Here is a 27403-nt window from a genome sequence, read left to right on the forward strand (position 1 = left end):
AAGAAAAGTTCTGAATGAGAAGTAAACAGAAAATCAATTACTACTCAACTGAGAAATGATTACATCTGCCTTTACCTAACTTGATACGACTCACTAGCAGCAGGTATTTGGTTTCTAGCCACTGATAGATCAGTTTCTAGTTGCGTCATGTGCGTTTCCATGGAGACTAATGTCAGCTTTGCGCATTACTCGGCATTCCTGAAGCAAGGTGAGTGCATGTTCACAAATAATTCAAATTATTTCACTTCAAACTAGGTAAATACCCGCCGTACTGGTACGTTTATGAGCGACTACAACAAATATTACAATTTGGGTAGTCTAGGGTGACGTTACTGATGAGAATGATTATATCATTACTTTAAAAGCATTAGAAAATGTATCAGGCTATTTATTATAGAAAGTAGGCCGTAACAAGAAAGAACATTATAAGACTTTAAAATCAGTTGTAAAATGGCGAAATATGCACCAGGGGATGTAAAAGTATAGAAAGCTAATGAACCAGCATATATCACTTGGCAGAAAATATAGTTTTTTTTAACAAAACTGTTAACTCTTTATTGGGCATTTTGTATACTGTTGTGGTTGCAGGTTGTTTAAAACAGTGTTTACATTTTTTGACTCAAAATGAAGCGGCTCTATTCTAAGAAGATGTCCAATAAAAACAAAGAGTTTTCATGGATAAGAAACGGTCCTGCTTTTCATCACATGCTCCGGGCGTCTGGGCAGTCTGAGGTCTGGTATGATTTCACTGATGAGGCGAAATTCCGCCAGTACGGCTGGCGATGCTCCACGAATGAAGACTCTTACTCAAATGCCACCCTCATTGGTAACTGGTCAGAAGAGAGGTTCGACACTCGCCGTACTGTGGCGTTACGACGCCCCCTTCCGCACCAGGTTGGTTTTGTTAAGTAAAACTATTCTGAGAGCGTCATATCCACCTATAATTCACCTATATGTTTGGATTGCATTAGATAAAATATAAAACCAAGAGCTTTTCTCAGAAATAAGTTGTTCAACAGAGTAACCAGGTGTGGTTAATCATTCCACCAACATTTGTTAATCACAAAAAGCCCACCCTAGTGAAAAAAACCCCTAAAAAAAAACTAAAATGTATTTGAAATACATTTAGCTATTTTGTGCTAAGAATACTACAAATACATTTACATATGTGTGTGCTAAATAAAAATACCTTTCAATTGTACTTTTGGTATACTAAACTGGTATAGGCTATAAAGTCTGCTAAATTGGAACAACTAATTTTGTACTTAAAGGGTTAGTCCACCCAAAAATGAAAATAATGTAATTTATTACTCACCCTCATGCCGTTCCACACCCGTAAGACCTTCGTTAATCTTCGGAACACAAATTAAGATATTTTTGTTGAAATCCGATGGCTCAGTGTGGCCTGCATAGCCAGTAATGACATTTCCTCTCTCAAGATCCATTAATGTACAAAAAACATATTTAAATCAGTTCATGTGAGTACAGTGGTTCAATATTAATATTATACGCTGATTCATAACGCTCCGAAGCTTCCTGAAGCAGTGTTTTGAAATTGGCCATCACTATATAAGTCGTTATTTTGTTTTTTTTTGGTGCACCAAAAATATTCTCGTCACCTTATAATATTAATATTGAACCACTGTACTCACATGAACTGATTTAAATATGTTTTTAATACATTAATGGATCTTGAGAGAGGAAATGTCATTGCTGGCTATGGAGGCCTCACTGAGCCATCGGATTTCAACAAAAATATCTTAATTTGTGTTCCGAAGATTAATGAAGGTCTTACGGGTGTGGAACGGCATGAGGGTGAGTAATAAATGATATTATTTTCATTTTTGGGTGAACTAACCCTTTAATGCACTTTAATTGTGCGTAAGTAGTGCTGAGGTACAACTAAAGATATACTTAAGTGTATTTGATTGTGCTAAAGTGGAACTATTGCAAGTATACTTTAGGAACACTTTAAATATCTTGCGTTTAAAGACTGATATTATACAGAGATCATACAATCCTTATTAATAGTGATATTAATAAAACACCTTTTAGGCATAATATTAAGAAATATGCATTGTGCAAATACTCCAGATAAAGTGTAATTATAATTTTATACAACTAAGTCTTAAGTGATATGTCAATAAATACGTTAATGGATTTGAAGTATACTTAGTATGAAATAAATGTATTTTTTAAATAGATTTTGGTATAGGCTTTTTTTTTACTAGGGCAAAAATTTTCGCCATCATTTTGAACATTGAACATCGATTGTTTAATCATTTTAAAACTTATGTTTGTGGATGTGAAAGTGTGCTTGTGCTATCTTTCTTTAAAATTAATGACACTTGGTTTTATATTTAGCTAATTCAGTGACAATCATGCTTTTTTAAGAATTGCTTAAGTGTCCATATCCCAGTTTTGTGCTCAACAATCAAATAATCCTGAATTTGTTACTCCTCACAGTTCTCTCACTATTTTGAAACCACATATTATTCCAGCTATAAGAAAGATGATGTTCAGCCGATTTACACAAGTAGGTTTCCTTAAATAAATTTTATTATTTATTTATTTAAATTTATATATTTTTTTTAATTCAACAAAATAATTATGCTTATGTAAAGACCCTGATATTTTCACTCTATCAGCACCAAAGAGAGAGTCAAGAAGCTTCCCTGGTCACCAACCAGAACTGAATCCTCCGCACACTAAGTGTGTGCCAAACTCCTGCTACAGACTGGACTTCAAAGGCCCTCAGTGTAGAGAAGAAATAGCAGAAGAAACTTCAGAGCCTCAGTGCAGATAACAGAGACAAACTGAAGCCTTTGGCAGAGGAATTCTGCTTACAAAATTAAATCAGCTTCAATATCCACCCTCTGACTTCTGTGAGTGATCTATAGTCAGATATAGTCATATATATATATATATATATATATATATATATGAAGAGTTTGGTTTCAAAATGCTATAAATTTATTTTGACTAATTTGAGTAGGCCTAAAAATGTGTTTTCTTTACCAAGAAAGCAGCAAGATGAAAATTTCTGTTTCAGACTTTCACATGGCGGTTATAAAAACATTAAAAATTCAAATCCAGATTTTGATTTTCAAAGGTTTTATTATAAAAACTGATTATTTTCTCCCCAAAATGCAATAAATCCATGACACGTTTTTTTTTTTTCTTTTTTTTTTCAAAATGCAATTAATCCATCACTATAAAAGTTATTTTTCATATTGAAAATACCCAACAAAGTTGATTCACATATATGACAGCCTCTGAACTTTGTCAATACTAATCTTATATACAGGCATTTGACTAAAAATACATTCAGTCGTCGCTCCCAAAATGAATTCAACGAGTCATCAGAAGTTTGATGCTGTCGTGGAACAAGCAACAGCTGGCATTTTTCCTCCTCCCGACTCGAGTGCCTCATCTTCATAATCTCCTCACGTAAATGATTACATTTCGATGACTTGCGTTTCTTCCCCACCGCAGAAACCACCACAGGTTCATCAATGCCGTCAAAATCATTCATTTTTCTGTTTTTGTTTATCACAAAGTACAAAGCAGATAAGGAAAACTAGGATGCCGGGTGTATTCATAGCGCCGCCATTACTGTTTACAGTGTGTGGAATGGTGTGCTGTGATTGGTTGAGCGGATATATAAATTAATAAATGACTTTTCAATACCGACCAGATACAATACTGATTTTGGCGGAAACTAAATTTTTTTTTAAAAATGGCGTTTATCGCGTTTTGGAACCAAACTCTTCATATATAAATCTTCTTTTCGTTGTATTTTTCTGAAGAATGTGTCTATTTTTTTGTCATATTAACCAGTGAAAATATACATAACCATTGTGACGTTAGATTACTTTGCTTCTTAATTATATTGTAGACTTTACTGCACTGCTTATTCACGTCAATTCATCTGGTGAAAAGTCAGAAATTTCAACAAGCATCTATACTTGAGTTTAAAGTGCAGAGCAATTCACTATACCAACACATACTGTATTTTGTAGTGATATATCAAATAACTGCCAGACTGATACATTCTCCAATATTTGATCATTTTGAGGTTACTGACACTGATAACTGTGCCTCAGTGCCTGTATAACCAGTCATGAGAATTTTTACTTCTTTCTCGTATCAGTTCCAAAGTCTACCAAGATTATCCTTGTCAATGGATTTTTTTTTTTTTTTACATATTTTAGTGAATTCAGTAAATCGTAAGTGTTTAATTCAGCAATTTGGTGCATATATCATTTGCTGCCACTGAACTGTATATTGTATACATCAGCTGTACTCTCTAGATATCATTATGATCAAGATTGGGAGTTGAAAAACCCAGCTGACTACTAATATTTTGTCATACAGTTTGTTGAAAAGACATTTTTAATTTTTAATTCAGAAAAATAAGTGAGGTCACACTGGTTTTGAAAGTCCACAATATTTATTAATCATTATTTCATGATGTTAATAAGTTAATTCAGTGCATCAGCTGTGATTAATAAGGAATGTAAGCAGTTCAAAGCCATGTTTTTAAAAGCTCCTTCTCAATTATACCTCCTAGTGGGGATAATACAGTAGTTTAGGCCTTCACTTTAGTGAGGAGTGATATAAGTCTTTGTCAGAGCCTGCTTATATTAGCTTTCCATATCAAAAATGACTGATACGGTTTGGTATTAGCAGCTTTACCGTTGTTGAATAAGTGAGCCATTGCTAAGAAACCAAATAGTCTCAGTGATTGTAAACAATATAAATTCTTGGCACTTATTCACATGCACAAACACCCAGCTCAAAATTACATTCAAATATTATTTGGGGAGACATTTGACCTCATAGACACCATGGTTTCAAAACCTTGCATTAATAAACTTTTGCTTTAATTCCCAGCATATAGTAATAGCCTATCATTTTTGCAGTAACACCTGTTCTTGGAAACATGTCACTATGTACCTGCTATTCATGCTGTTTAACAGTATTTTTAAATGTTGATTTTTTTTATTATTATTTCAAAGGGGTTCAGAAACCCATTTAACCCTGGGTTTTAAAGCCCTGCTCCTGCTATTGTCATGAGAACCCAAAAATACGGTGGAGAAAGTTTAAAGGTACACTTTGTAACTTTTTTTGTTGTTGTCAAAAATAACAAAATTTAACAGTCAATCAATCCTTCTTCCAAAATATGATTTTGTCTTACCCTGATTCACTATGGTAAGCCTATTATAAGTGTTTGTTTTAGACCTGTCAAGATGGTTTTCTCGGGAAATTGCGTACATACATCACTCGCCTGTGCGTGTCTCGTCATATCCGTAAATAGAGAAAAGTTGCTCTGGCTACTTTGGTGCATGTAAGGTGAGGTATTATAGAGGTTAGTTGTTAAAATGAACGAGAAAGGTTGATATTGAGCACGCTAAATCTTAAACCTCCGGAGAATCACCCATTTTTTTAAAAAAATGCCGAACAGAGGAGTGTCTGCTGACAAAAAGAGAACACAAATAAAACGAGAATCAACACTGGCTTGGCTTTTGCTGGAGATGGCACAAACTAAGGGCGGCGATGGTGTTTTTTTACTCAGGTGAGTAAGGTATTTTATTTGAACAGATAAACTGTCATATGTAGCCCTCTAATAGAGTTCATTGTAAAGCATTATCTATTGTGAAGGGTCACATTCATCTGCAAAGCCACGCAGAGGCGAAGCACAACCAAAACAATGTTCTTCCGCAAAATCCACGAAGTTTTGTTTTTAACCACTAGAGGGCCAAAAGTTACACAGTGTACCTTTTAAAGTGTGAAGTAATGCATCAAGTTATCATAAACTGCCTCAACACTCACAAATCAGGTCAAAACAATTAAATAGTGTCACTTTTTCAAGAACGTATCCATATCCCCTTATATACTCTGGTCCTGAATCCATCACTAAAGTAAAAATAAATTTTACTTTTTCAAACAAACAAAAAAAGCCATTATGATATCTGGATGTAACAAATCAATTTAACGTATACAGAGATTAACAGAATAAACATTTTTCTCACCCTTTTGAATAGGACAATGCCAGTGTGCAGCGAATCACACCATTAATAATGATATTTTTTTGCCATCTCAGTTTAATACAATGAACCATTATTGCTTGTTTGTCTTTGTTATAAAAAATACCAAGGACAAATTCTCCTACTCTCAAATACTTTGTCTTGCAGTCAAGGCTGCAAGATATACAAAGGCCCCTTTGTTTGGTGGCATCAGCAGCAGACAATGCTTTATTGTAAAACTGTATTTCTATGAAAATCGTTTTAGGTAATTCGTTACAGTTATTTTGATGCTGATGGAGTTTCAACCTAAAAGCCGTTTTTTTTCTCTAGCTGCTGTAGCAAAGACAACATGAACATTTGGCCTGTCAGTAATGTTGGGCTATTAAGATATTCCCTTGTAATTTAGCAGGAGCACATTGGGACAGGGGAAGACAAGGGATATAAAGTTGAAACATGGAAGTCTAGCAGCTTTACTTCTTCTGAGGCCCAGCCACGGCAGGCTTGTCATCACGGGTGATGGGAATGGTGCGCTCCGGGCCGTCTGAGTGCTTGCGTGGGGCTGTCACTGTCAGAACACCATCGGTAGACAGGGAAGAAGTGACAGAGGTTGGATCCACACCAGCAGGGACACGGTATTTTCTTACAAATTCTCGTGAGACAAATCCGTGATCGTCCTGCTAGGAAAGCACAACATCGTTATGAGCAGGTGATAACGCGAATGGTCCGTCTTTCACTCAAACTCAATGTTTACTTGTGGAACAAGGCCAGTGATCTTGGTGATGACATGTGGATTTTAAACAATAAAGCTAATCACATGGCATAGGTTTAGTTATTGGGTTGCAGCCCAGCTAACAAAAGAACGTTTTGCTAACGTTCCCATTAAGCTATGAATATGTTCCCTGAACCATTCAAAATGTCCGGTTTTTAAAATGTTTTAGAAATGTTTTTCTTGGTAATGTGAACGTTAAGGGAACATTCCATTTTATCATTCTTCAAACATTTTGGGAACATTATTTTGAATGTCCTCTGAATGTTCTGAAACAAGTAGAAACATTAGACAAACATAAAATGTTTTAGAAAAAAAAAAAACATTTTGAGATCATTATTAAAGGCCAGATAACTTCGAATGAACATTCTTTTAACGTTACTGGAAGAACGTTTGTTCATAACATTGTCAGAATGTTAGCCAAAGTTCTGAGAACGTTCCAGTTAGCTTGGAGTGTTCAGTGTGAATGTACTAGTAAGTTTCTACCTGACGATCCTCATGTTTAGCGTGAATTTCAATGAAATCTCCATTGATTTTCACTGACAGCTCCTCTGGTGCAAAGTGTTTGACATCCAGATTTAGTGAGAAACGGTCTTTTTCCATTTTCATCTACAGAAACACAAACACACAAATGTAATAATTTGTCTAGGCTAATCTAATGTTCACAATTAGTTAAGAAAAGCACCTCAAATTCAAAATCAAATTCTATTTTTCAGTCCATTTCAGACATTTTGTTTTCCACATTACAATATTTTATCACAGTGTCCCAAAAATCTTAACTACAGACAGGCTTCACTTTCTTTATGCAGAAATAATTTGTATTTTTCTTTTTGATTTTAGGATGAAATATGACCTGAAAAAATATTTTCAGTTTTTGTGAGACTGGACCATATAATTAATTAAATTAATGAATAAATAATTAACTAAATAACCAAATTAAATTTCTATTTTTGTTGTTGTTGTTGTTGTTTTTATCAGCAAAATATAACAGCTATGCTTCAGTGTGGCTTTTTAAAAATACAGTGCCAAACTATCATCATGAAAGAAATGTTTATAATATTTATCCATAGCAATCATAGTTTAGAAAACTAGCTAAAAAAACAGCTATATTTCCAAATAAAGCTCTTCTCTGTCTGTATAAAACAGATATGGACACAGAAAATAACAAATGAAAGGAACTTCAAGTCTTACAATAACACAATAAAAATAATCCATGAATAGCGTTATTAAACGTACAGCCAGGATAATGTACAGCCATCCGTTATCGCAAATTAAACCCCTTCAGGTTGATACAAGACCCCTCAGGGTCAGGGTCCTGGTCACCCAGTAACAAATTAGACACATTTTTTAACTACAGTAATTCTATGTTACAAACGTAATGTAGATTAAACACAAAGTTTTAAACAATCACTAAAAATGGGCTGCAAAGGTTTTTAGCTCACCTCAGAGAGTCCACTTTCCACCCAGCTTGGCCAGCGCAAAAAGGAAGGTCGTGGGTAATACAGTGAGGGAATCACATCGGTCTCAGTGATGGGCTCCCCAAAGTGCTGGTCAAAGATCCGGCTAGGAAAGAAGGATGGCCAGAAGGAGCGACGGAACCAGGGGTGCTGGATGGCGATGTCCATTTTGTGTCTGGGCCTTAGCAGCACTCAGAAAACTGCTGCCTCTTCTGCCTGCGCACTTAAATAGAGCAACACCGACGGCCCCTGGCAGACGAGCCAGCTGTGGATCTTTCTGGAATAATGATGTAAACTGTTTGCCAGCCTTTGCCTCTTTCACTTCAGCCCTCCCACTGTCCTCTGCTTGCTACCCTGTCCCCTCTTCCAACTATTTCTCTCTGTAGTTATCTCAAGAGCTGATCAGATTTCAATTCACTCAGATACCAACTGGATTACAGTGCAAGCCCCCAATAGTGCTGATGGTACCATGTGTTCAGAGCACTGGAAACTGCACTGTCTGGTCCAGCGAACCTGCCAATATCAAGGGAAGTCTCTTGTTGCTCGACATTCCGCTGGCTCGTCTAATGCCAGCAAAGATTAGGATGCCCACGAGGTGATGTGCCCATGCATATTTAGGTTCTGAGCCCCATTGGAGGTTTAGTCTTTACAGAAACTGACAATGAATGTGGCTGAGATAACTGTGCCAGGCTAAACACCATACAAAGTCAATCCCCATGAACAACCGCTTGCCTGGAAAACGTACGGGGACAATGTTACTTGAGCTGGCACACTGACTGGACATCATAATTTTGGAGGGGTAAGCAGTCTCAGCTATTGTGCTGTCAGTGAATATTCTCTTAACAAAGGCAAAGGATGGTGGTTATACATTTTCTTTTTGTTTCACCTGAACATTTTTTGCGAATTTGATGCCTTTTCAGTTCCCTGGACTTACTATTAATATAATCAGCAGGGGAAAAAAAATGAATACTGAACTTGGTAACATTATTTGATTCACATTAGTGTTCAAAAGTTTGGGGTAGGTAAGATTTTTTAAAATGTTTTAGAAAGAAATCTCTTATACTCACCAAGGCTGTATTTATTTGATCAAAAGTACGGTAATATTGTGAAATATTATTGCAATTTAAAATAACTGCTTTCTGTTTGAATACATTTTAAAATGTAATTTATTCTTGTGATCAAAGCTGAATTTTCAGCATCATTGCTCCAGCCTTCAGTGTCACATGATCCTTCAGAAATCATTCTAATATGTTGATTTGGTGCTCAAGAAACATTTCTTATTATTATCAGTGTTGATTCACACATAGAGGTCACAGCTATTCAGAAAGCCGTTTTCTTGCATATGTATGGGTTTTGATGGCATAGTTGCACATCAACCACTACAGTGGACACTAGTGCATCATCCTATACACTGCCACCAAGTGGCAAACCATTGTATGTGGAATTTTGGTTTCTCCAAACAAAGAAGGCCGACGGCCAGTCAGAAATGCCAAGTTGCTCCGGAAAACCCATCCATTCCTTCTATCCTAGGAGACTCTTGCAGGTAAAAGAAAATGTTGTAACATCAAGTAACTAAGGAGTCATATCATTGTTACATTTTCAAAGTACTGATTTTAGACTGAGAGGAAATTCTAATTATCTGTCCACTAAATTGGACATCATGCATCACTATATTTCAGCTACAATTCATACTATTACTGTGACTGTCGTTCTTGAAAATACTTCATCTGCAGTAACTGTTTTGGCTGTAAATAAATGTTTTTGTGTTATTAGAATGTAATTTGCAAGTACATCAAAAAAGTAATGAAATTATGTAATGCATTTTACTTGTGATGCGTTACTTTACTCGTTACATCAAAAAAGTAATCTGATTACGTAATGCACATTACTTGTAATGCGTTACTTATCTCTTTACATCAAAAAAGTTATCTTACATAATGCATATTACTTGTAATGCATTACTTTACTCATTACATCAAAAAAGTAATCTGATTACGTAATGCACATTACTTGTAATGAGTTACTTAACTCGTTACATCAAAAAATGAATCTTACGTAATGCATGTTACTTGTAATGCATTACTTTACTCATTACATCAAAAAAGTAATCTGATTACGTAATGCACATTACTTGTAATGAGTTACTTAACTCGTTACATCAAAAAATGAATCTTACGTAATGCATGTTACTTGTAATGCATTACTTTACTCGTTACATAAAAAAAGTAATCTCTTACATAATGCATGTTACTTGTAATGAGTTATCCCCAACATTGCTCATTTCGGATGAAATTGAAAACACCTGATCACTAGTTATTCCACAGTCTGAAAACATCAATCGATCAATGTAGATTTCAGTCTGAGGTTTTCTCAGAGAGGAGAGCTATGTAGAAATTTGTTGTTCATGAACAAACAGTATTATCAGCTAATAAGGGTAAATCAACATATTCTGGTAGACTGAAGGGAGTGTGAGCATTTTATACATAAAGTTGGGTTTTCACAGAGTTGTACCTTCACCGAATGTAGAGATCTTTGATGGAATCATGTCCTCATGTTCTGATATCAAAGACATGCGAAGCTCAACTTAAATGAAGTTCTTTAGAATGTCTTCTTTTTTTACAACTTAAGATCAGCTGTTAGACTGTTTGGCTTTGTGAGTCTATCACTACATTTATTCGCCATGCGTTTGTGTATATGTGTATATATCTGTTGGCTATTCCGCTCCACAGAGTTTACTACAAGCTATTTGTAGCAACATTTATCACCCTCCAGTCTCAAGTGCGCAGTCTCTCTTCTCCGTTCCCCTGTTGTTCTTTCCACCCCTCTCCGATACTTCCTGCTTCTGTCACACTGTGAAAATTAGTGTAATTGAAGTCTGTCAATCTGGTAAATTCTCCAGTTATCTTGGCAACCTGCTACAGAGATCAAAATGGCTGACCGCACCGTTCCTCATGCTTATCCAATGAGTATGGATTATGAGATGTGTACTCCTCCTCGAATCTATGATCAGAACTTTGCAGAGGGTAAGTAAAATCATTCTTTAATCTAAAAATTTATTTTAAGGCAAAACATTCTGTGTGTGTGTGTGTAAATTTTTTTGTATTCTGAAATTACTGGCTTGCATGCTTTGAATATCATTTAAAATAACTTTTAACTTCTGCAGCTCTCATACAGTAGATCTATGTTTGATTTTAACATTAGTTATAATAAGCAAAACATTTTGATTGTCAGAAATAAGGATGAATGTCATAGTACAAGTGAACATAGATGTTCGTAACATAATTGGATATTATGTTACGACGATATTCACCTTACGACGAAATGTGATGCCTCACCAACAACTTATATTTAGAATTCCACACATGACATGACCAAAATAACCTGTTGTCCCCATCATGACTAATTATGAACTAATCTTCTTATTAAACAATTCAGTAGCAGGTTTGGAAATCAACTGTGAAGACTCCACTCAGTGTTAAGCTGTAACAGAACTGCGTAAAGATGTCCCGTGTAATGTAGGATTAAAATAGAAACTGTAAGTGGAACCATGTCTTGATCTGTAGCTGGCATCACAAATTTTAAATAGACTCAACGTGCACATTTCCTGTGTCTTCTAGAACACTGTTTACAATTATAATCTAGAAGGCAGATCGTTCTATTTTAATGCAGTTCCTGAGGTACTTAAACAGTAGCAAATTGCTTCAGAAAAAATTACATGATGCTCACTTTTTGTCCAGTTCCCTTCATATTTACTACTAAATACATCAAATATGCAATTCATACTCATAGAGTGACACTCATAGAGTGACTTGAATACACGTTCTTTGATGAGTATATTTTTAATTTCTGTAGGCCTATTAAAACCTTTTTTTTATTTGAATTATTTTAAATGTATTTTGCCACCCACATCTCTTCATGCAGACCAAAGATAATTTCACCTTTTATGACAAGCAAGGTTAGTTCAGGTTGTATCTAATATCATACAGCTGGAACTTCCTCAGAACGTTTATTTATGATTTAATCATTCATTACGATTTATGATTTAAAGGGTTAGTTCACCCAAAAATGAAAATTTTGTCATTAATTACTCACCCTTGTGCCGTTTTATACCCGTAAGACCTTTGTTGATCTTCGGAACACAAATTAAGATATTTTTGTTTAAATCCGAGGGCTCTGTGAGGCCTACATAGGGAGCAATGACATTTCCTCTCTCAAGATCCATAAAGGTACTAAAAACATATTTAAATCAGTTCATGTGAGTACAGTGGTTCAATATTAATATTATAAAGCGACGAGAATATTTTTGGTGCGCCAAAAAAAACAAAATAACGACTTATTTAGTGATGGCCGATTTCAAAACACGGCTTCAGGAAGATTCGGAGCGTAATGAATCAGCGTGTCGAATCATGATTCGGATCGCGTGTCAAACCGCCAAACTGCTGAAATCACGTGACTTTGGCGCTCCAAACTGCGGATTCGACACGCTGATTCATTATGCTCCGAAGCTTCCTGTGCGTTCAGACCGCCACGGCAATTATCCACCTCTCCTCCATTTTGCTTGGGAGCTAATGTTTGGTCAGTACCAAAGTTTACACAACTGCGTTATCTGGAATCCTCTCAAGTGGAGGACCTCTACGTTCCGATTGGTTGCCGCCGGACCACATCATAGCTCATTACCATTAAGTTGACTTGACTTCAACTCTCCTCGACGCCCACACCGTCCAAGACATGCTGCGCTGCTGCTCACCGGAGCTTGCCGCCGGCTCACATTGAAAATGAATGACTTCCTGTCACTTTGACGCTCTCGCCGGCATCATCGCCACTGGTCCCACCCAACTCGAAATCTTCTGTGTCTTCATCGCTGCTGGCTCTGCCCAGCATAAAGTCTGTTTCGTCGCCCTATATCATGTCTATGTCATCGTCGTTGATCCCACCCAGCCTCACTCTCCCGCCTCCACATCCTGATTCAGCCAGTCTGTCAGCCCTGCATCTGCTAGTTCCCTTCAGCCCCTCGACTTCTCCTCTAACACCATTCTATTGTGTGGATAAGCCTCAGGTCTTCTTGTCTCCAGCCTCACCCAGGCAAGTGGATCCCCCAGCTCTGCCTCCAGCCGCTGATCCTGTCACTCCACCTCAGTCCATCGACCTGTCGGCTCCACCTTGGCTCCTCCCTCCGTCATCTCCATCAGATTCCATCGTCCTAACAGCTCCACCAGGATCCCTAGTCCCTCTGGCTCCACCTTGGGCAGATGCCACCCTGCCCGAGGCACGAACATATGAGCCTCAGCCTCCAGGACCATCGGTGTCGTTCATTTTCATTGTATTCGGTTCCTATATTTCCTGCCTTAGTTATCTAATTAGTTTTCCTTTGTTTTATGTTTTCCACCACTAGTTTGTCACATTGGTTACTCATTAATTAGATCCCACCTGTTTGTATTCAGTTCATTATCTTGTGTATATAAACCCTTCAGTTCTTTCCTGTCTGGTGTTGTTTGTGTTTATACAGACTGTTACTGTGATTCTTCTGTTGTTTTATTAAAGATACTTGACTATTTGAAATGCTACTTCTCTCATCTTCATCTTTGTAGAGCAACCCACAGGCATGTGTTTTTGTTACATCATACCACTTTCTGTTTCAAAGAAAGTCCGACTTGCACTTTTTCAAGCGGGAAGGGTAGAAATGATGATATACCAAATTGAATGGAACACAGAATAGGCATTAAATATGTTCAGATTGGCTGTGATTGTGTTGTGTCATGCAACATTGTGGAGAGACAAATTACATGTCACTGGAAGCATTGTGAGAGTATGATTATGATTTTTTTTTTCCTTCTCACCCTCTCAGCACTGAGTCCCAAGGACCTGTTGGCCCCTGTCCTGTACCACGGTTATTACATTCGTCCCCGCATCAACAAGCAGCTCGAGAGGGGCTTCTCTCAGGTAGACAGTGAAGATGACTGGTATCGAGTTTTGCTGGACGTGTGCCAGTTTACACCGGATGAAATCAGTGTGCGAACTGTGGACAACCTGTTGGAGGTGACTGGGCGTCACGCTCAGCGAATGGACCAGCATGGCTTTGTGAGTCGTGAGTTTACCCGCACATATATCTTGCCAATGGGTGTGGATCCGCTGCTGGTGCAGGTGTCTATCTCACATGATGGGATACTGTGTATCCAGGCACCACGAAAAACTGAGGACCTGGAGCCTAAAATCAACCAGCTCAAGATTAAAGTGGACAAGAAGGAAAGCAAAAGTTAATGAAGTGGATTGATATAAGCAGGCCCACATGGAATCCCACATGGAAAGTCCCCAACATAGAAAAGTCTATGGAGTTGGAATGCCCAACACTTGCATGTTTGTTTATTAAAAAAAAAATAGGATATTTTGAATAATTTGAAGTTCTTTCAGTTCTGTTCTCTCACAGTTTGCATTCCACAGAATTGCACATTTTTCCAGCGAAATTTTGCGCATCTGAGAGTGTAGTGTATCACAACTGTTTTCAAAATTGATAATAATAAGAAATGTTTCTTGAGAAGCAAATCAGCACAGAATGATTTCTGAAAGGATCATGTGACACTGAAGACTGGAGTAATGATGCTGAAATTTCAGCTTTGCCATTACAGGAATAAAATAGATTTTAAAATATATTAAAATAGAAAAAAATTAAATTGCTATATGACAATATTACTGTTTTGTATCAAATAAATGCCTTGGTGAGCATAAGAGACTTCAGTTAAAAACTGAATTAAAAAATTATTACTTTTGACTGGTATATGTTAGTTACTTAAGTTATGGTTAGGGTTTACACTTTACATCAGAGAGAAAAACAGTACACTCATTTTATGACCCATGTTAATTTCCCTCGGGATAAACTTGCAGGATGTGTGGCCATGTGTGTATTTTTGCTAGATAAATTATGTTTTGTAATAAACTTTTCTATATAGCTAGCAAGTATTTAAAATTGTCTTGCCTCAGTTTTGTGACATCCAGATATTGCAAAAACGATGACATTTTAAAACAGGTTTCCCCAGTTCACCTGCTAACGAAATCAAAACGCAAATAGCAACAGATCTTTTCTTCCATGACAAACATCTGAATGAAACAGGTTGTTGAAAAAGAAAACAATTTAAAGGATTAGTTCACGTTAAAATGACAGTTACCCCAAGATTTACTCACCCTCAAGCTATCCTAGGTTTATTTGACTTTCTTCTTTCTGATAAACACAATTGGAGTTATATTAATAAATATCCTGACGCTTCCAAGGTTTATAATGGTAGTGAATGGGGCCAACGAGTTTGAAGCTCAAGGAAGTGCATGCATCCATCATAAACTCCACACGGCTCCGGGGGGATAATAAAGGCCTTCTGAAACGAAGCAATGTTTGTGTAAGAAAAATGTCTATATTTAACAAGTTATAAAGTTAAATATCTAGCTTCCCTGTTGAAAAAAACAGCATATGCTGGTTAGGTATGTTTTGAAGCATGGCAGCTGGTTTGAGCTAGTTTAAGCTAGTCCAGCAACTAGCTCCAGCTCAGGACCAGCTTATAACCAGCTCAGGACCAACTAAGGACCAGCATAAACCAGCTGCCATGCTTCAAAACATACCTAACCATCATATGCTGTTTTTTCAGCAGGGTTCCGCCAGACATCATTCCGTATTCAGCTCGTAAGTAAGTTCAATAGGGAAGCCGTAGGACGTAGAGTAAGCAGTTTGAACTGCGAGAGGCATTACACTTTCTTCATAAGTTGAATACAGAAGGCGGTCTGGCGGAATCTAGAATTTTTCTTTATAACTTGTTAAATATGGATATTTTTCTTACACAAATCTTGAGCTTCAAACTCGTTGGCCCCGTTCACTGCCATTATAAACCTTGGACATGTCAGGATATTTATTAATATAACTCAGATTGTGTTCATCAGAAAGAAGAAAGTCATATACACCTAGGATAACTTGAGGGTGAGTAAATCTTGGGGTCATTTTCATTTTAAAGTGAACTAATCCTTTAAGACAGGGACTTGGTTCTATCCATCGGTTGATGATTGGATGGAAACAGATCTGAATTTGAGTTTGCAGTCAATTGTAAGCAAGGCGAGGTTTAAGCAAATTTAATGATTAGAGAAGTCTGTCGTTTCACTGGAAGATGGAGTTGATTAAAAATTACGAAAATAGGGTAAATTTCAACGGGATGCTCAAACAGAACGATTTTAGCACTGGAAAATTTACACATTATTTTCTTAAAATATAATAATTTTTACTTGTTTATAATTCACATTTATGTGGATATTACAATAGCATACAATGCTAGTAGGCTACTATAACTCCAAAGTAAGGAAGTTCTCTTTTTGTTACCTAACTACTTTAATCCTGTTTGTGAATGAATGACTGCAAAGATATTAAAATATACAACATTAAAGATATTGTCAAACATTCATGACCTCAAGGTCAGCCTCAACGATAGGGGCATTGCAGTTCGAGGTACAAAGGTAGCTTTCTTTAAGAGGAACACCTGTAGGACTCCAGTTACAGAGGAACAAGGAAATGGAATATGAGCAAATGCTTAACACTAGGCAAACTGTTCGCTGACTACGATCTCTGCCATGGGGAGTACTATAACCAAAACAGTGGAGAGGTGAGTAGCCAAAAATTTGTATCTTTGAATTGTTTTAAACCTACTGGGCATGATTTACAGTATTTATCTATTCAAAAGCTACAGGGTACTATGACGTGATTGTTTTATAGCAGGATCTTGATAGGGAGGAAACTATTTTAGTGCTAACTAAATAGTGCTCTGACCACTATTTAACATAATGCTCACTTTTACAGTTTATACTTTGAGAAACATTAATCCCCTTTGTCTGTTCGTAATCGATAAGAAGCTTTAATACAAATGCTGTCGAAAATATTTGACACTAGAAAAGACAAACCAGATACAAGATGATGTTTGCATTGTTCAGAAAAGAGAAAAATGCTTTGTATTAGCATTTAATGGGACAAAGGAGTACAAAGTTGACTCATATCCACTGTGAAAATGTTCACTTTAGCATAATGTACATACACATTTTAATATGCAATTATTTCATAATTCTTTTGTCTTTGAAATATGGTTAAAGTGTACTGACAAGTGTTTATGGTAAACTTAAAATATACTAAAATGCTATTTTTACTGAAACTTGTGTCATGTAGTGAAATATATTTGTAATTACACATTTGTAATGATGAAGTTGCAATGTAGCACATTTATAGCTATATTAACTTTAAATGTAATATCAAATAACACTTATTTGACATTACAAAGTGTATTTTTAGGGACTTAGATGTGTTAAGAAACAATCATAAAAGTGTACTCTCTTTAACTTACATTTATTTCATCAATATTATATTAAAATATACTTGTAAGATTCAAAGTACACTACAAGAACACATTCAATACCATAAAGCACACTTCATTTTCACAAGGGATAAGTCCATCAATGATTAACTTTGTCATTTAGGGAAATACACAACAATGAATAAACCAACTTCTGTATTTGAGTTGTTTGTTGTTCTTTCCTTAGATGGGGAATAAATCCAAGAAAACTTTCACAAAAACGGGCAAAAGGAAAAGGTAACAAAAGCTACATTTATGAGATAACAAATTAAAAGGATATTGTTGTGATGTTTATTGCAATCTTTACAACAGGTCCACCTGTAGTTCCTCCCAATCAGGTGAGTTGGTTTAACTGGTCACTACAAAAAAACTTTTATCCAAAATACAAGTAAATGTTTTTGTGACAACAGCTTTTTTCCATAGCAGGCCCGTGTTGATGTTCATGTGCATGACTGTGTGACAGCTGAACCACAGTATGCCCAGGTGAATAAAAAACGAAAGCAGAATGAGGATGGTTTACACTACGCAGACATTCAAGTCCTACAGTCTGAAAATGCGACCAGCAGGGGAATACTGAGTCAGACTCCAAACCACCACAACACAGAGTATGCAACTTTAGACTTTACAACTACTGCAAATACACAGACCTCAGCTGAACCTGCAGATATATTCATCCCACCTGGAGAACTACAGAGACCCAATATGAGGTTTTCCCATAAGAAAAATGTCCACTCAAAGCGAGCATTTAAGGCGTGAAAAACAAAAACAAAACAAAAAAACAGAACAAACATTTCCTCTTCTTTTTTTTGTACATTTTATCCTGTTGTTTTACTATTGTGCCACTGAGCAAGGCATTTAATTGTGCAATTCATATTCTATACGTCATGATGTATAAAAAGCTGTAATTTCAAAAGCAAGTGGTTATTTGTTTAAAATGTGTAGCCTATATTATCATTTCTACAAATCAAAATGTATTTCTAACATTTGTTATACATTTACTGCAAACTGGTTTATTAATAGACAGTTTTATTTCATTATTAATAGTGTCTGACTGGTTTACCATAGTTTTTTGGCTAAAGTCTCCTCCATACAGTTTATTCTGACTGACCTGTCTGGAAGGGGTTGTATGATGTAATTGTTTTGTTCCAGATAAAGTTCGATTAATTTCATACTTCTGACCTCAAAGCATTGTAATCAATCATACGTCATGGTCAAATGAAAACAAAATAAGACAGTTTCAGTCATAGATAGCCTAGATGCCTCATTATTGGCTGTTTCTATGGGCCGCTATATGTAAGCCGTCCGCCATATTGGAACAGTCAAAGCCGGTCCGTGAACACTCGAGAGCAAGTTAACAATGCATCTGCAATCTGCAATATCTATATCTGCTAAAGACTTAAGCAAACTAACACAAACACATCAGCTAACATGACACTAAAAAGTTACCATAGTTTAAAACCCTGTAATATTTAGTTAATACATATAAAAACACAAACCAACACGTTCTCACCTGTGAAAGGTTATCCCATTTCTTTGGGAATTTAAATCTCAGTAGTTTTTACATCCAGAAGCTGCTCAATATTGTAGCATCATTGATTCTTACTGTGAGTGACAACATGTTGACCGTTCCAAGATGGCGGGTGCGCTGCCATGTCGTGGTCGAATGTGGCATCTACGAATACATATCTATGGTTTCAGTAAGATGTTGCCATGTTTATCAGTCTATTCCAACTTTGAAGTTTAAAAGTACAACCTTCAGTGCAGTTCCAGTGGTTATTTTCAAGTAGGGGGTGGAAATTTTGATTTCTAAGTCATCTAAAACACAGCATAACAGTGTCTACCAGCAGGGACTATAATTGGATCATGCTTATGAATGACATTCCAAGTTCTTTGTACACATTACATCTCAGCAAGAGATATATTCCCCATGGAATATGAACATTCCAGGCCTTCAATAAGGCTATAACGTATTATATAGCATTTAACTCACTCGAATGGCATGAGCTGCTCAGACTGTACTTCCAAAACCTTGAAGAAAATCAAAACCATGGGTAGCCACTGTTATATGGTTGTTTTATGGTGTGACCAGAGCCGTTAAATATGAGAGTTGCGACACTCTTTGATCTCGCCGCCACGCTGTCACGTGGTTCATGTAGCTCTCAATAGTTCCAAACAAATCCGCGCTGTCAACCAGTTTGAATGGTTTTAAGCGGGACAGACAGCAGCAACTATATTTGCAGCAATTATCGGTAAATATTGACGCATAATATACATTGATTATTACGTTGACACTTACATTACATACATATAATAGCATTTTTTTCTGGGGAGTGGCGGAAACACAGCATTAATCAGTTTTTGTGTTTAATTTTGGAGGGAAGAGGGGCTGCTCCCATAACGTAAAATACATTTACAGCAACGACTATATTACAGCATTTTTCGGCAAATATTAACGCATATGCATTGATTACTATGTTTACTACACTTACAGTGTGTTCTGTTTTCCTAAATACGATCCATAACATTACCGTTACTGTTAACGGGATTCATTTCAGTATGGTTAACCCCTTCATCCTTCCCTAAACATTAGTGTACTGTTTGTATTTACCTACAGTATGTCTGTATACTATATGTATACTTTGTGTGTGTATATATGTATGTATGTGTATATATATATATATATATATATATATATATATATATTCTATACACACACACACACACACACACAAGAAAAGTTGTTCTAAGAACTAAGTTGTCCTAATAAGGTTTTAGGACAACTTCAGGTCCATTTCAAATGCTGACTACTCTATATTATATTATATTATAATATAATATAATATAATAATATACATTACATATAATGTGTTTATTATGTGTGTACACGTATATGTACACACACACACACATGTATATGTACACACATAAACACATATGTAATGTATATGTTATATATATATATATATATATATATATAAATAAATAAATACATACATACATACATACATACATACATACATACATAATATAGTCAACATTTGAAATGGATCAAAAAAGTTAATCAAAGTGGTCCTAAAACCTTCTTCTTAGGAATTGGCCAGCCACTTCTGACCAGACTTCTCCAGACGGTAGATGGATGTACCAGGGTCCCCCAGTTTTCAAGGTTTGCAAGGCAAGTAAGCATGTTGTGTCTTTCATCTGCTGCAGTAAGTTTCTTTGGCTGACACTGCTGACCAGTCCTCAATTTCTTTGTGCTTCTTCAACAGAGCTTTGGCAGCACATCTGAAGCAGCACATCTGCCTTGTGTCTTATTGCTGCGTCTTGCTGTGGTATATGTTTTTTCACAGTAAACTGTCTTCAGCAACCTTGTTAGCTGAGTTTGGCTGTTTCTCACCCAGTTGTGTTAACATTACTGCATATATTGTTTGTATTGAAAATTGTATTTTGATGCTTTGGAAACATTGTTCTTATAACTTTCATGCCAATAAAGCCCCTTGAATTGAATTCATTTTTGTGTGCGTTTAATTTTGGAGGGAAGAGCAACTGCTCCGATAAGGTATAATACATTTACAGTATGTGCTGTATATATTTTTCTTGTGCTTCTATGGTCATAATTACTAACATCCTAAAGTTATGTTAAGACACATTCACATAAATATATACATGAACAACAAGTGAATATCAATGAATGCCAGAAGCTGCTCAGTTTTAAGTCAAGAAAGAATTTGTCAACAGTGAAAAATATACAAGGCAACCAATTGCATTCTACAAAACATTTAATTATACATTACATAGGTAAATTTTCCTTGAATGTTAGGTCTTCAAAGAAACTCGCTTGACTTCCTACAGGGAAGCTGTAAGTAATGCTATAGTTACTTGAATTTTTGGGTGAGAGCATTCCATTGCCAGAAGCAAACCATGAGACGGGGTCTTGAGTCAATCAAGCCCATTGCAGCTGGACAGAACTGGGAGTGGTAAAGAAAGAGGAAACAGAGTTAAGGTTAATATATTGAAGGACAGATTAAATAAACATTGAAAGCCTATGTTTCCCAAACATTTTCATGAGATTGAGATTGCAAGAAGTGAGAGCACACAACTATAGTTATGTCTATACTTATGTGGATGTTTGTCCGGATTTCTGTTATTTTGGCTCTGTACCCCAGTAAAGAATTTGAAATTAAATGAGGAAAAAAAAAAAAAAAAAAAAAAAATATATATATATATATATATATATATATACACACACACAAAAACCACTATTGTTATTTTATTCTTATACAACAACACAATGGAGTCCAGGAAGAGACAATAGGGGAAAATGGAGGTGTAGGAACTACAGTATTGGAAGTGCAATGATTTGGGAGGAGAGAGGAGGTGGAGTTGGTTAGGAAGAGGTGGGAGGGTTTGATGGCACACCTTCCCTGGAAACTGATCACAACATCTAACTTTTATAGATTGATTTTCTTACCATGGTTGGCTGTGCGGCATTTGGATGCACCAATCGGTCCGAGAAAGGGATTCGGATGTATGGTTTCCCAAAAGATGCTGACAGGAGAAAGAAATGGTTAGCCCAAGTCAGCAGAAGCAACCTGACCATCACAAAAGATTACAACAACAGAAAACTGTGTGCAGTAAGTTATGTTTGTAATGCACATTTGGACATTTCACCTGTGGATCAAGGTTCAGTGTGTCATATGTACAAGACTCCAATGAAATTGTGATTTGACAATTATGATGTAATGTCTGGAAAGTGTGTGGAAAATAACCTCATATCATATGCAGGCACATTTTGAGGGAGAGCAATTCTCAAGAACAAAAAAAGGCCATCTGATATTGAAAACTGACGCTGTTCCAACCATATTTGTGCATCGCCCTGAGCCCAAGAGGCGGAAGGGTCCTGCCGTGAGAAGTACCACAGAACCTCCAGTTCATGCAGTGGCCAGTGACCACACGTATTGTCCTAAAATGAACTTCGGTATGAATAATGTGAAGTCAAACTTTAATATTTCTTACTACAATGACTAGCCTATACACTCTCCATTTAACACTAACAATGCCATATCATCATTTCAGACATTGAGGGAGGAAGTGAGGGAAGTGAGGAAAGTGAGAGAAGGGAAAGTGAGAGAAGAGAGGATAAGGAAGGAGAACACTGTGAGCAAATTGAGAGGGACATACCAGGTGCCAGTGAGCCAGGTGCCAGTGAGCCAGGTGCCAGTGTGCAGGGGTCAAGTGAACCAGGAGTCAGTGTGAAAGACTTGAGGGAGGAGTTGGAAAGACAAAGAGATAAGACAAGGAGTGTAGAGGGAGCTCTAAAACGACAGAAAAAAATTAATTCTGTCCTACGGAAAAAAAATGTAGTCATGGAAAAGAAATTTGCTACAATTTTTTCTAAAGATCAGATAAAAGCGATCTGTATGAAGAGTAAGAGGGGCATGAGATGGGGAAACACTACAGTCAAAAAGGCCATAAAACTGCATTTTGCCACCGGCTCAACAGGCTACAGACTGCTTCAAGACATGGAGATTCCTCTCCCTGATATCAGAACACTGCAAAGAAGACTGCAGCATATAAAGATTGAGCCAGGAGTGTTAGAGAATGTATTTGACATGCTAAAGCTGAAGGTTGACAGCCTGACAGAGATGGAGAGGGAGTGTGTGCTGACACTTGATGAAATGGCAATTACACCGAGTGTGGAGCTGCACTTGGGAAGTGGGAAGCTTTATGGAGACGTGACATTACCTGGCCACACAGGAATGGCAACGCATGCATGTGTTTTTATGTTGGCAGGAACAACAACACGATGGAAGCAAGTAGTGGCTTACCACTACAGTGGTAACTCTACTAATGGGGCAACCTATAAGCCTATCGTCCTCAACATTATTGACAAGGCAGCTTCCATAGGGCTTCACGTGGTTAACATCACCACTGACATGGGCAGCCCTAATCGGGCAATGTGGAAGGCATTTGGCGTGGATCACAACAAAACGTCTGTCCCACATCCTGTAAGACCAGACAGGAGGCTATACTTTATGCCAGACGTTCCACATCTTGTTAAGAACTTGAAGAGTGCCCTGGTCCGTGGACAGACGTTCACAATTCCTCCGGATACGGTAGAGAAGGAGAAACTCTTCTTCAATGAAGTTTCCGTTGGTCCACTGAAAGATCTGGTGGATTTTCAAGAGGGGATGACATTGAAAATTGCTCCAAACCTATCAAGTAAAACCCTTCAACCCAGTCATTTTGAGAAGATGAAGGTGGGCCCTGCGATGAATATCTTTAGCAAGGCAACCAGTGCAGGCCTGAAATACATGGTGGAGCAGGAACAAAGACCACCCTCTTACCAGACCACAGCATGGTTTCTGGAGCAGGTGGACCACTGGTTTGACATCATGTCCTCTCGCCACCCAGTAATGGCACTCAGCACACACAAGATCGAGGAGTACCAAAAGGCCATCAAGTTCCTTCAGGACACCATCAAACTCTTCCGTGGGCTGAAGATTGGACGAACGGGTAGCTGGAAGCCTGTGCAAACAGGAATTGTGATGGCAACATCTTCAATTCTATCAATCCAGCAAGACATGCTGGCCCAGGGACACATGTTTGTGTTGACCAGCAGGTTTACCCAAGACTGTCTTGAAAACCTGTTCAGCTGCATAAGACAGAGGAATCCAGTCCCAACTCCAGTAGAGTTTCAACATGCACTGAAATCAATATCAGTTGGGCAGTTTCTTGCGACTGTGAAAACAGGAAGTTATCAGGAGGATGACAACAGCCTTTTGGCCGACTTCCTGGACACAAAGCAGTCACTTCCCAGTCCTGGCCTCAGAGTGGAGGAGCTGATGGCACGCAGAGCTGCTCCTGACCTCACGAATACTGAGATCAGTGCTCTCTACCACCTTACAGGCTACATTGTGCATAACGTGATTAAATATTCCAAGATTTGTGAGGGTTGCCAAAGTGCAATTAAGCACAATGATGACAGTCCTGAAGAAAAGCACAGTGTTTTACTGAAGCTGAAAGAGTTCAAGCCAGGTGCACTTTGTCGGCCGTCACAAGAGGCCTTCGATTTAGTCCGGCAAATTGAGGAGCTGTTCCGAACTAGGACCAGTGGCTCCTTTATGGATCCAAATGCCATGGATATGCTGGAGAGAGAGGGTAGGCTCTTGGACAGCAGGCTTCCTTCATGCCATGATCTGCAAAAAAAAATAACCAACAGATACATTAGGCTGAGGTTAAGAATTGCAGCAAAGCAGATCTATGCTAATAGAAAAAAAAAGCTGTCTGATGATGGTCATCTTGGAAGCAAAAGCCAGACAAAAAGGGCAAAAAGGAACCAGCAAGGCCAAGAAACATCCAAACCTACAACAAGCAGGCCCCCACCAAACACCTTGCTTGTTGCCATGGAGGAGTTTGGTCTGACCTTTGCTCCTACAAATGTCCCACCACCTAGCATGGCTTCAGCATCAATAGGTATGGAGGGTCTGTTTTGCCTGTTTTCTGGTCTCTTGTCTTATGTTTATACAAGTTTCATTGATTGTATATGTGTTATTCATATATTCCAACATATCTGTCCAACATATCTGCTTAAGGAAAGATGTGACTTGTTTGTGGTAACTCTGGCACTTGACAATAATTTTCTGACTAATTATTGACAATATTATGTTCTATCTTACACTTACAGCCTCACCATCACTCCACCAGCTTCAGCACTCCACTGTTCAAATTCAAACCAGCTTCATCATCACTCCACTGCTTACAGGAACGACAAGCTCCCCCAGCCTGGCCACTGCTCCACTCCCCACCGATAATCCATCCTGTTGAAAACAAACAAAACAACACACACATACAGTGATTGTGTATGGCTTTGCAAAAATCCCACCTGTTCGACAGCTGGAACTTACTTAACTTACTGAGAGTTATTTTTATCTAGGTATAAGTCTTGGTTTAGACTTCTTTTTCACCTCCTAAAAGTGAGAAAAAAGTGAAATATTGTAAAATTAAATGTCTTCCAAAAATACTTAATATTTACAAAGATGTATTCTGGTTTCACTTGTATACGTTCCACTACACACGGGTCTGTTAAAGTTCAATGTGTCACCAAAGCAGTGTACATGTGCTTCTTTCATCAAAATTTTTAAGAGCCATGAACATGAGTTATGCAGCTGAAATTCTTCACTGTATTCTAAATAACAACTACTAAAATAATACTAAAAAACAACTTCAGTTTTTTGGTCAAATGTCAGTCTCAAATGGTTTCACATGTCTCACATGCCTCTTCAATTTAAAAATAGATTAATAACCTTTCTTTTTGCAATTATACTTATTTGCTGGGATCATCCACATTTATGCTACATATCCTATCACTCATCACAATGCACTGTCTAACAAACGGTCTGTGTAACTTCAATGACTAAATTAACCAAGGAACAACCTTGCTAGATACAAGCTAGCCATGTTATCTAGTTGAGCTAGCAAAAATAAATAAAACAAAAATTCTAGTTAAGCTAGCTAAAGTTAATTGTAATCAGGTGTTACGGTTGCAAACAAGTGTTAATCACTTTAACAACAAATCTAACGATAATAGCCGACGATAAACGTTGTATGCCAACGAACTTGAAGAAAATTTGAGGTAAATGTAGTCCAATATCAGATTATGGTAGCTAATATTAGTTGAGTGTTTGTTACTTAAGCTAGCAGCAATTAAGAGTCTACCTACCTCCAATAAACATTAACTAAAGCTGGCTACATAAAATACAACTATTATTTAGATTCATGAGAGGTCGGCTAATGCGTTCAAATGTCGAAAATACAGTAATTTCATCAACTTACCAGCGAGCGTTCTTCAGAAACATCGAAAATGTGTGGAGTTCAGTGCTGGAACTATCAGTGTTTGGAACTATTGTCTGCTCCACGACACGCGTTACTTCCGCATTCCAAAGTTCCTATGGCAGTCTATGGGAGTGTCGCAACTCTGTTTTTCAACGGCTCTGGGTGTGACTATGTAATTTATGTTGTAAAACAATACAAATCTCTTCAAGTATGTAAGGTTTTGGTTGCACTTATTGCAACCAAAACAGGACATTCTTGAGGTAACCCATGGGGAATTCAGTGATCAGTATTTAATATTCAATCACAATATTCAATATTGATTGAATCTGTATGTTTCATACTGGACTCCAAACAGTGAAAACGTACTGTTTACAACAGTAAAATTACTCAAATCTGCCTTCCGGCAGGAAGTTACGCCCTCTGCTGGTCATAATAACAGAACATTGATTATGAGAACAACCTTCGAGGAAAATCTTTACTCACAGTGTCACATAGGCTATTTAATAACTAATAAAGAATGAATCGGCGTGCTAAAGTTTCATAATTAGCTTATCATCATTATATTGCGTTATCTAACAGGTAGGGCCCTATAACGATCTATAAAAACTAAAACTGATTAACTGATTATGATAAACATATAACAAACAACCTCTGGTGATTTCTCTGTCCTTTTTAAGCTTCTTTCATAAATAAATTAATTAATTCAATTTAAATTGTGATTTATTTATTTTTTTATTTTTAATAAAAGGAAATATTTATTTAATAGTTATTCTGATTATATATAGGCTAGGCTATACCACTGTAAGTATCAATTAAAATGAAATACTGTATATTTGGCGTAATAAAATATGTTTTTCAAATAAAAATGAAAGTGTTGCCATTAAAATAGTCCAATAGATATGAGCCTAAGCCCTAAGTCCTTGCAATAGCCAATGGCAACACGCTTTACAG

General features: G+C 37.1%; 4 protein-coding genes across 9 annotated transcripts; 3 read left to right on the forward strand and 1 right to left on the reverse strand.

Moving 5' to 3' along the window:
• Positions 1-23: 23 nt before the first annotated feature.
• Positions 24-3904, forward strand: cfap68 (cilia and flagella associated protein 68). Of its 2 annotated transcripts, XM_051895272.1 has the most exons (4): positions 24-208; positions 631-894; positions 2467-2536; positions 2649-3904. In XM_051895272.1, the coding sequence occupies exons 2-4, from the start codon at positions 649-651 to the stop codon at positions 2804-2806; spliced, it is 474 nt and encodes a 157-aa protein (XP_051751232.1). In that variant the 5' UTR covers positions 24-208; positions 631-648; the 3' UTR covers positions 2807-3904. The 2 variants fall into 2 exon arrangements, with proteins under 2 accessions (XP_051751232.1, XP_051751231.1); XM_051895271.1 differs by lacking the exon at positions 24-208 and having other exon boundaries at positions 223-894.
• Positions 3905-4434: 530 nt separating this feature from the next.
• cryabb (crystallin, alpha B, b) lies at positions 4435-8570 on the reverse strand. Of its 2 annotated transcripts, none has more exons than XM_051895270.1 (3): positions 8238-8570; positions 7282-7404; positions 4435-6703 (listed from the first exon to the last, which is right to left on the reverse strand). In XM_051895270.1, the coding sequence occupies exons 1-3, from the start codon at positions 8418-8420 to the stop codon at positions 6500-6502; spliced, it is 510 nt and encodes a 169-aa protein (XP_051751230.1). In that variant the 5' UTR covers positions 8421-8570; the 3' UTR covers positions 4435-6499. The 2 variants fall into 2 exon arrangements, with proteins under 2 accessions (XP_051751230.1, XP_051751229.1); XM_051895269.1 differs by having other exon boundaries at positions 4435-6706.
• Positions 8571-8864: 294 nt separating this feature from the next.
• On the forward strand, positions 8865-15213 carry hspb2 (heat shock protein, alpha-crystallin-related, b2). Of its 3 annotated transcripts, none has more exons than XM_051895268.1 (3): positions 8865-9051; positions 11152-11275; positions 14098-15213. In XM_051895268.1, exons 2-3 carry the CDS (start codon positions 11182-11184, stop codon positions 14508-14510), a joined length of 507 nt encoding a protein of 168 aa, XP_051751228.1. In that variant the 5' UTR covers positions 8865-9051; positions 11152-11181; the 3' UTR covers positions 14511-15213. The 3 variants fall into 3 exon arrangements, with proteins under 3 accessions (XP_051751228.1, XP_051751225.1, XP_051751227.1); XM_051895265.1 differs by lacking the exon at positions 8865-9051 and adding an exon at positions 9069-9795; XM_051895267.1 differs by lacking the exon at positions 8865-9051 and having other exon boundaries at positions 10516-11275.
• A 1536-nt stretch (positions 15214-16749) lies between these two features.
• Positions 16750-21124, forward strand: zgc:193711 (uncharacterized protein LOC569781 homolog). Of its 2 annotated transcripts, XM_051895816.1 has the most exons (5): positions 16754-16882; positions 17808-17857; positions 17933-17958; positions 18044-19869; positions 20711-21124. In XM_051895816.1, the coding sequence occupies exons 1-4, from the start codon at positions 16851-16853 to the stop codon at positions 18374-18376; spliced, it is 441 nt and encodes a 146-aa protein (XP_051751776.1). In that variant the 5' UTR covers positions 16754-16850; the 3' UTR covers positions 18377-19869; positions 20711-21124. The 2 variants fall into 2 exon arrangements, with proteins under 2 accessions (XP_051751777.1, XP_051751776.1); XM_051895817.1 differs by lacking the exon at positions 20711-21124 and having other exon boundaries at positions 16750-16882; positions 18047-18791.
• Positions 21125-27403: the final 6279 nt, after the last annotated feature.

The sequence above is a fragment of the Ctenopharyngodon idella genome, chromosome 5 (genome assembly GCF_019924925.1).
Source record: "Ctenopharyngodon idella isolate HZGC_01 chromosome 5, HZGC01, whole genome shotgun sequence".
NCBI lineage: Eukaryota > Metazoa > Chordata > Actinopteri > Cypriniformes > Xenocyprididae > Ctenopharyngodon > Ctenopharyngodon idella.

Bases quoted from the DNA above. Each gene is read 5' to 3' on its own strand.
- cfap68 (XM_051895271.1), top strand. From the start codon at position 625: ATGAAGCGGCTCTATTCTAAGAAGATGTCCAATAAAAACAAAGAGTTT. The intron at 895-2,466 runs GTTGGTTTTGTT...TACTCCTCACAG, and splicing joins GACGCCCCCTTCCGCACCAG to TTCTCTCACTATTTTGAAAC. The intron at 2,537-2,648 runs GTAGGTTTCCTT...TCACTCTATCAG, and splicing joins TGTTCAGCCGATTTACACAA to CACCAAAGAGAGAGTCAAGA.
- zgc:193711 (XM_051895816.1), top strand. From the start codon at position 16,851: ATGGGGAGTACTATAACCAAAACAGTGGAGAG. The intron at 16,883-17,807 runs GTGAGTAGCCAA...TTCTTTCCTTAG, and splicing joins ATAACCAAAACAGTGGAGAG to ATGGGGAATAAATCCAAGAA. The intron at 17,959-18,043 runs GTGAGTTGGTTT...TTTTTTCCATAG, and splicing joins CTGTAGTTCCTCCCAATCAG to CAGGCCCGTGTTGATGTTCA.
- cryabb (XM_051895269.1), bottom strand. From the start codon at position 8,420: ATGGACATCGCCATCCAGCACCCCTGGTTCCGTCGCTCCTTCTGGCCA. The intron at 7,405-8,237 runs GTGAGCTAAAAA...GTGTTTCTGTAG, and splicing joins TGGAAAGTGGACTCTCTGAG to ATGAAAATGGAAAAAGACCG. The intron at 6,707-7,281 runs GTAGAAACTTAC...GTGCTTTCCTAG, and splicing joins CTAAACATGAGGATCGTCAG to CAGGACGATCACGGATTTGT.
- hspb2 (XM_051895265.1), top strand. From the start codon at position 9,739: ATGCCAAGTTGCTCCGGAAAACCCATCCATTCCTTCTATCCTAGGAGA. The intron at 9,796-11,151 runs GTAAAAGAAAAT...TAAATTCTCCAG, and splicing joins ATCCTAGGAGACTCTTGCAG to TTATCTTGGCAACCTGCTAC. The intron at 11,276-14,097 runs GTAAGTAAAATC...TCACCCTCTCAG, and splicing joins TGATCAGAACTTTGCAGAGG to CACTGAGTCCCAAGGACCTG.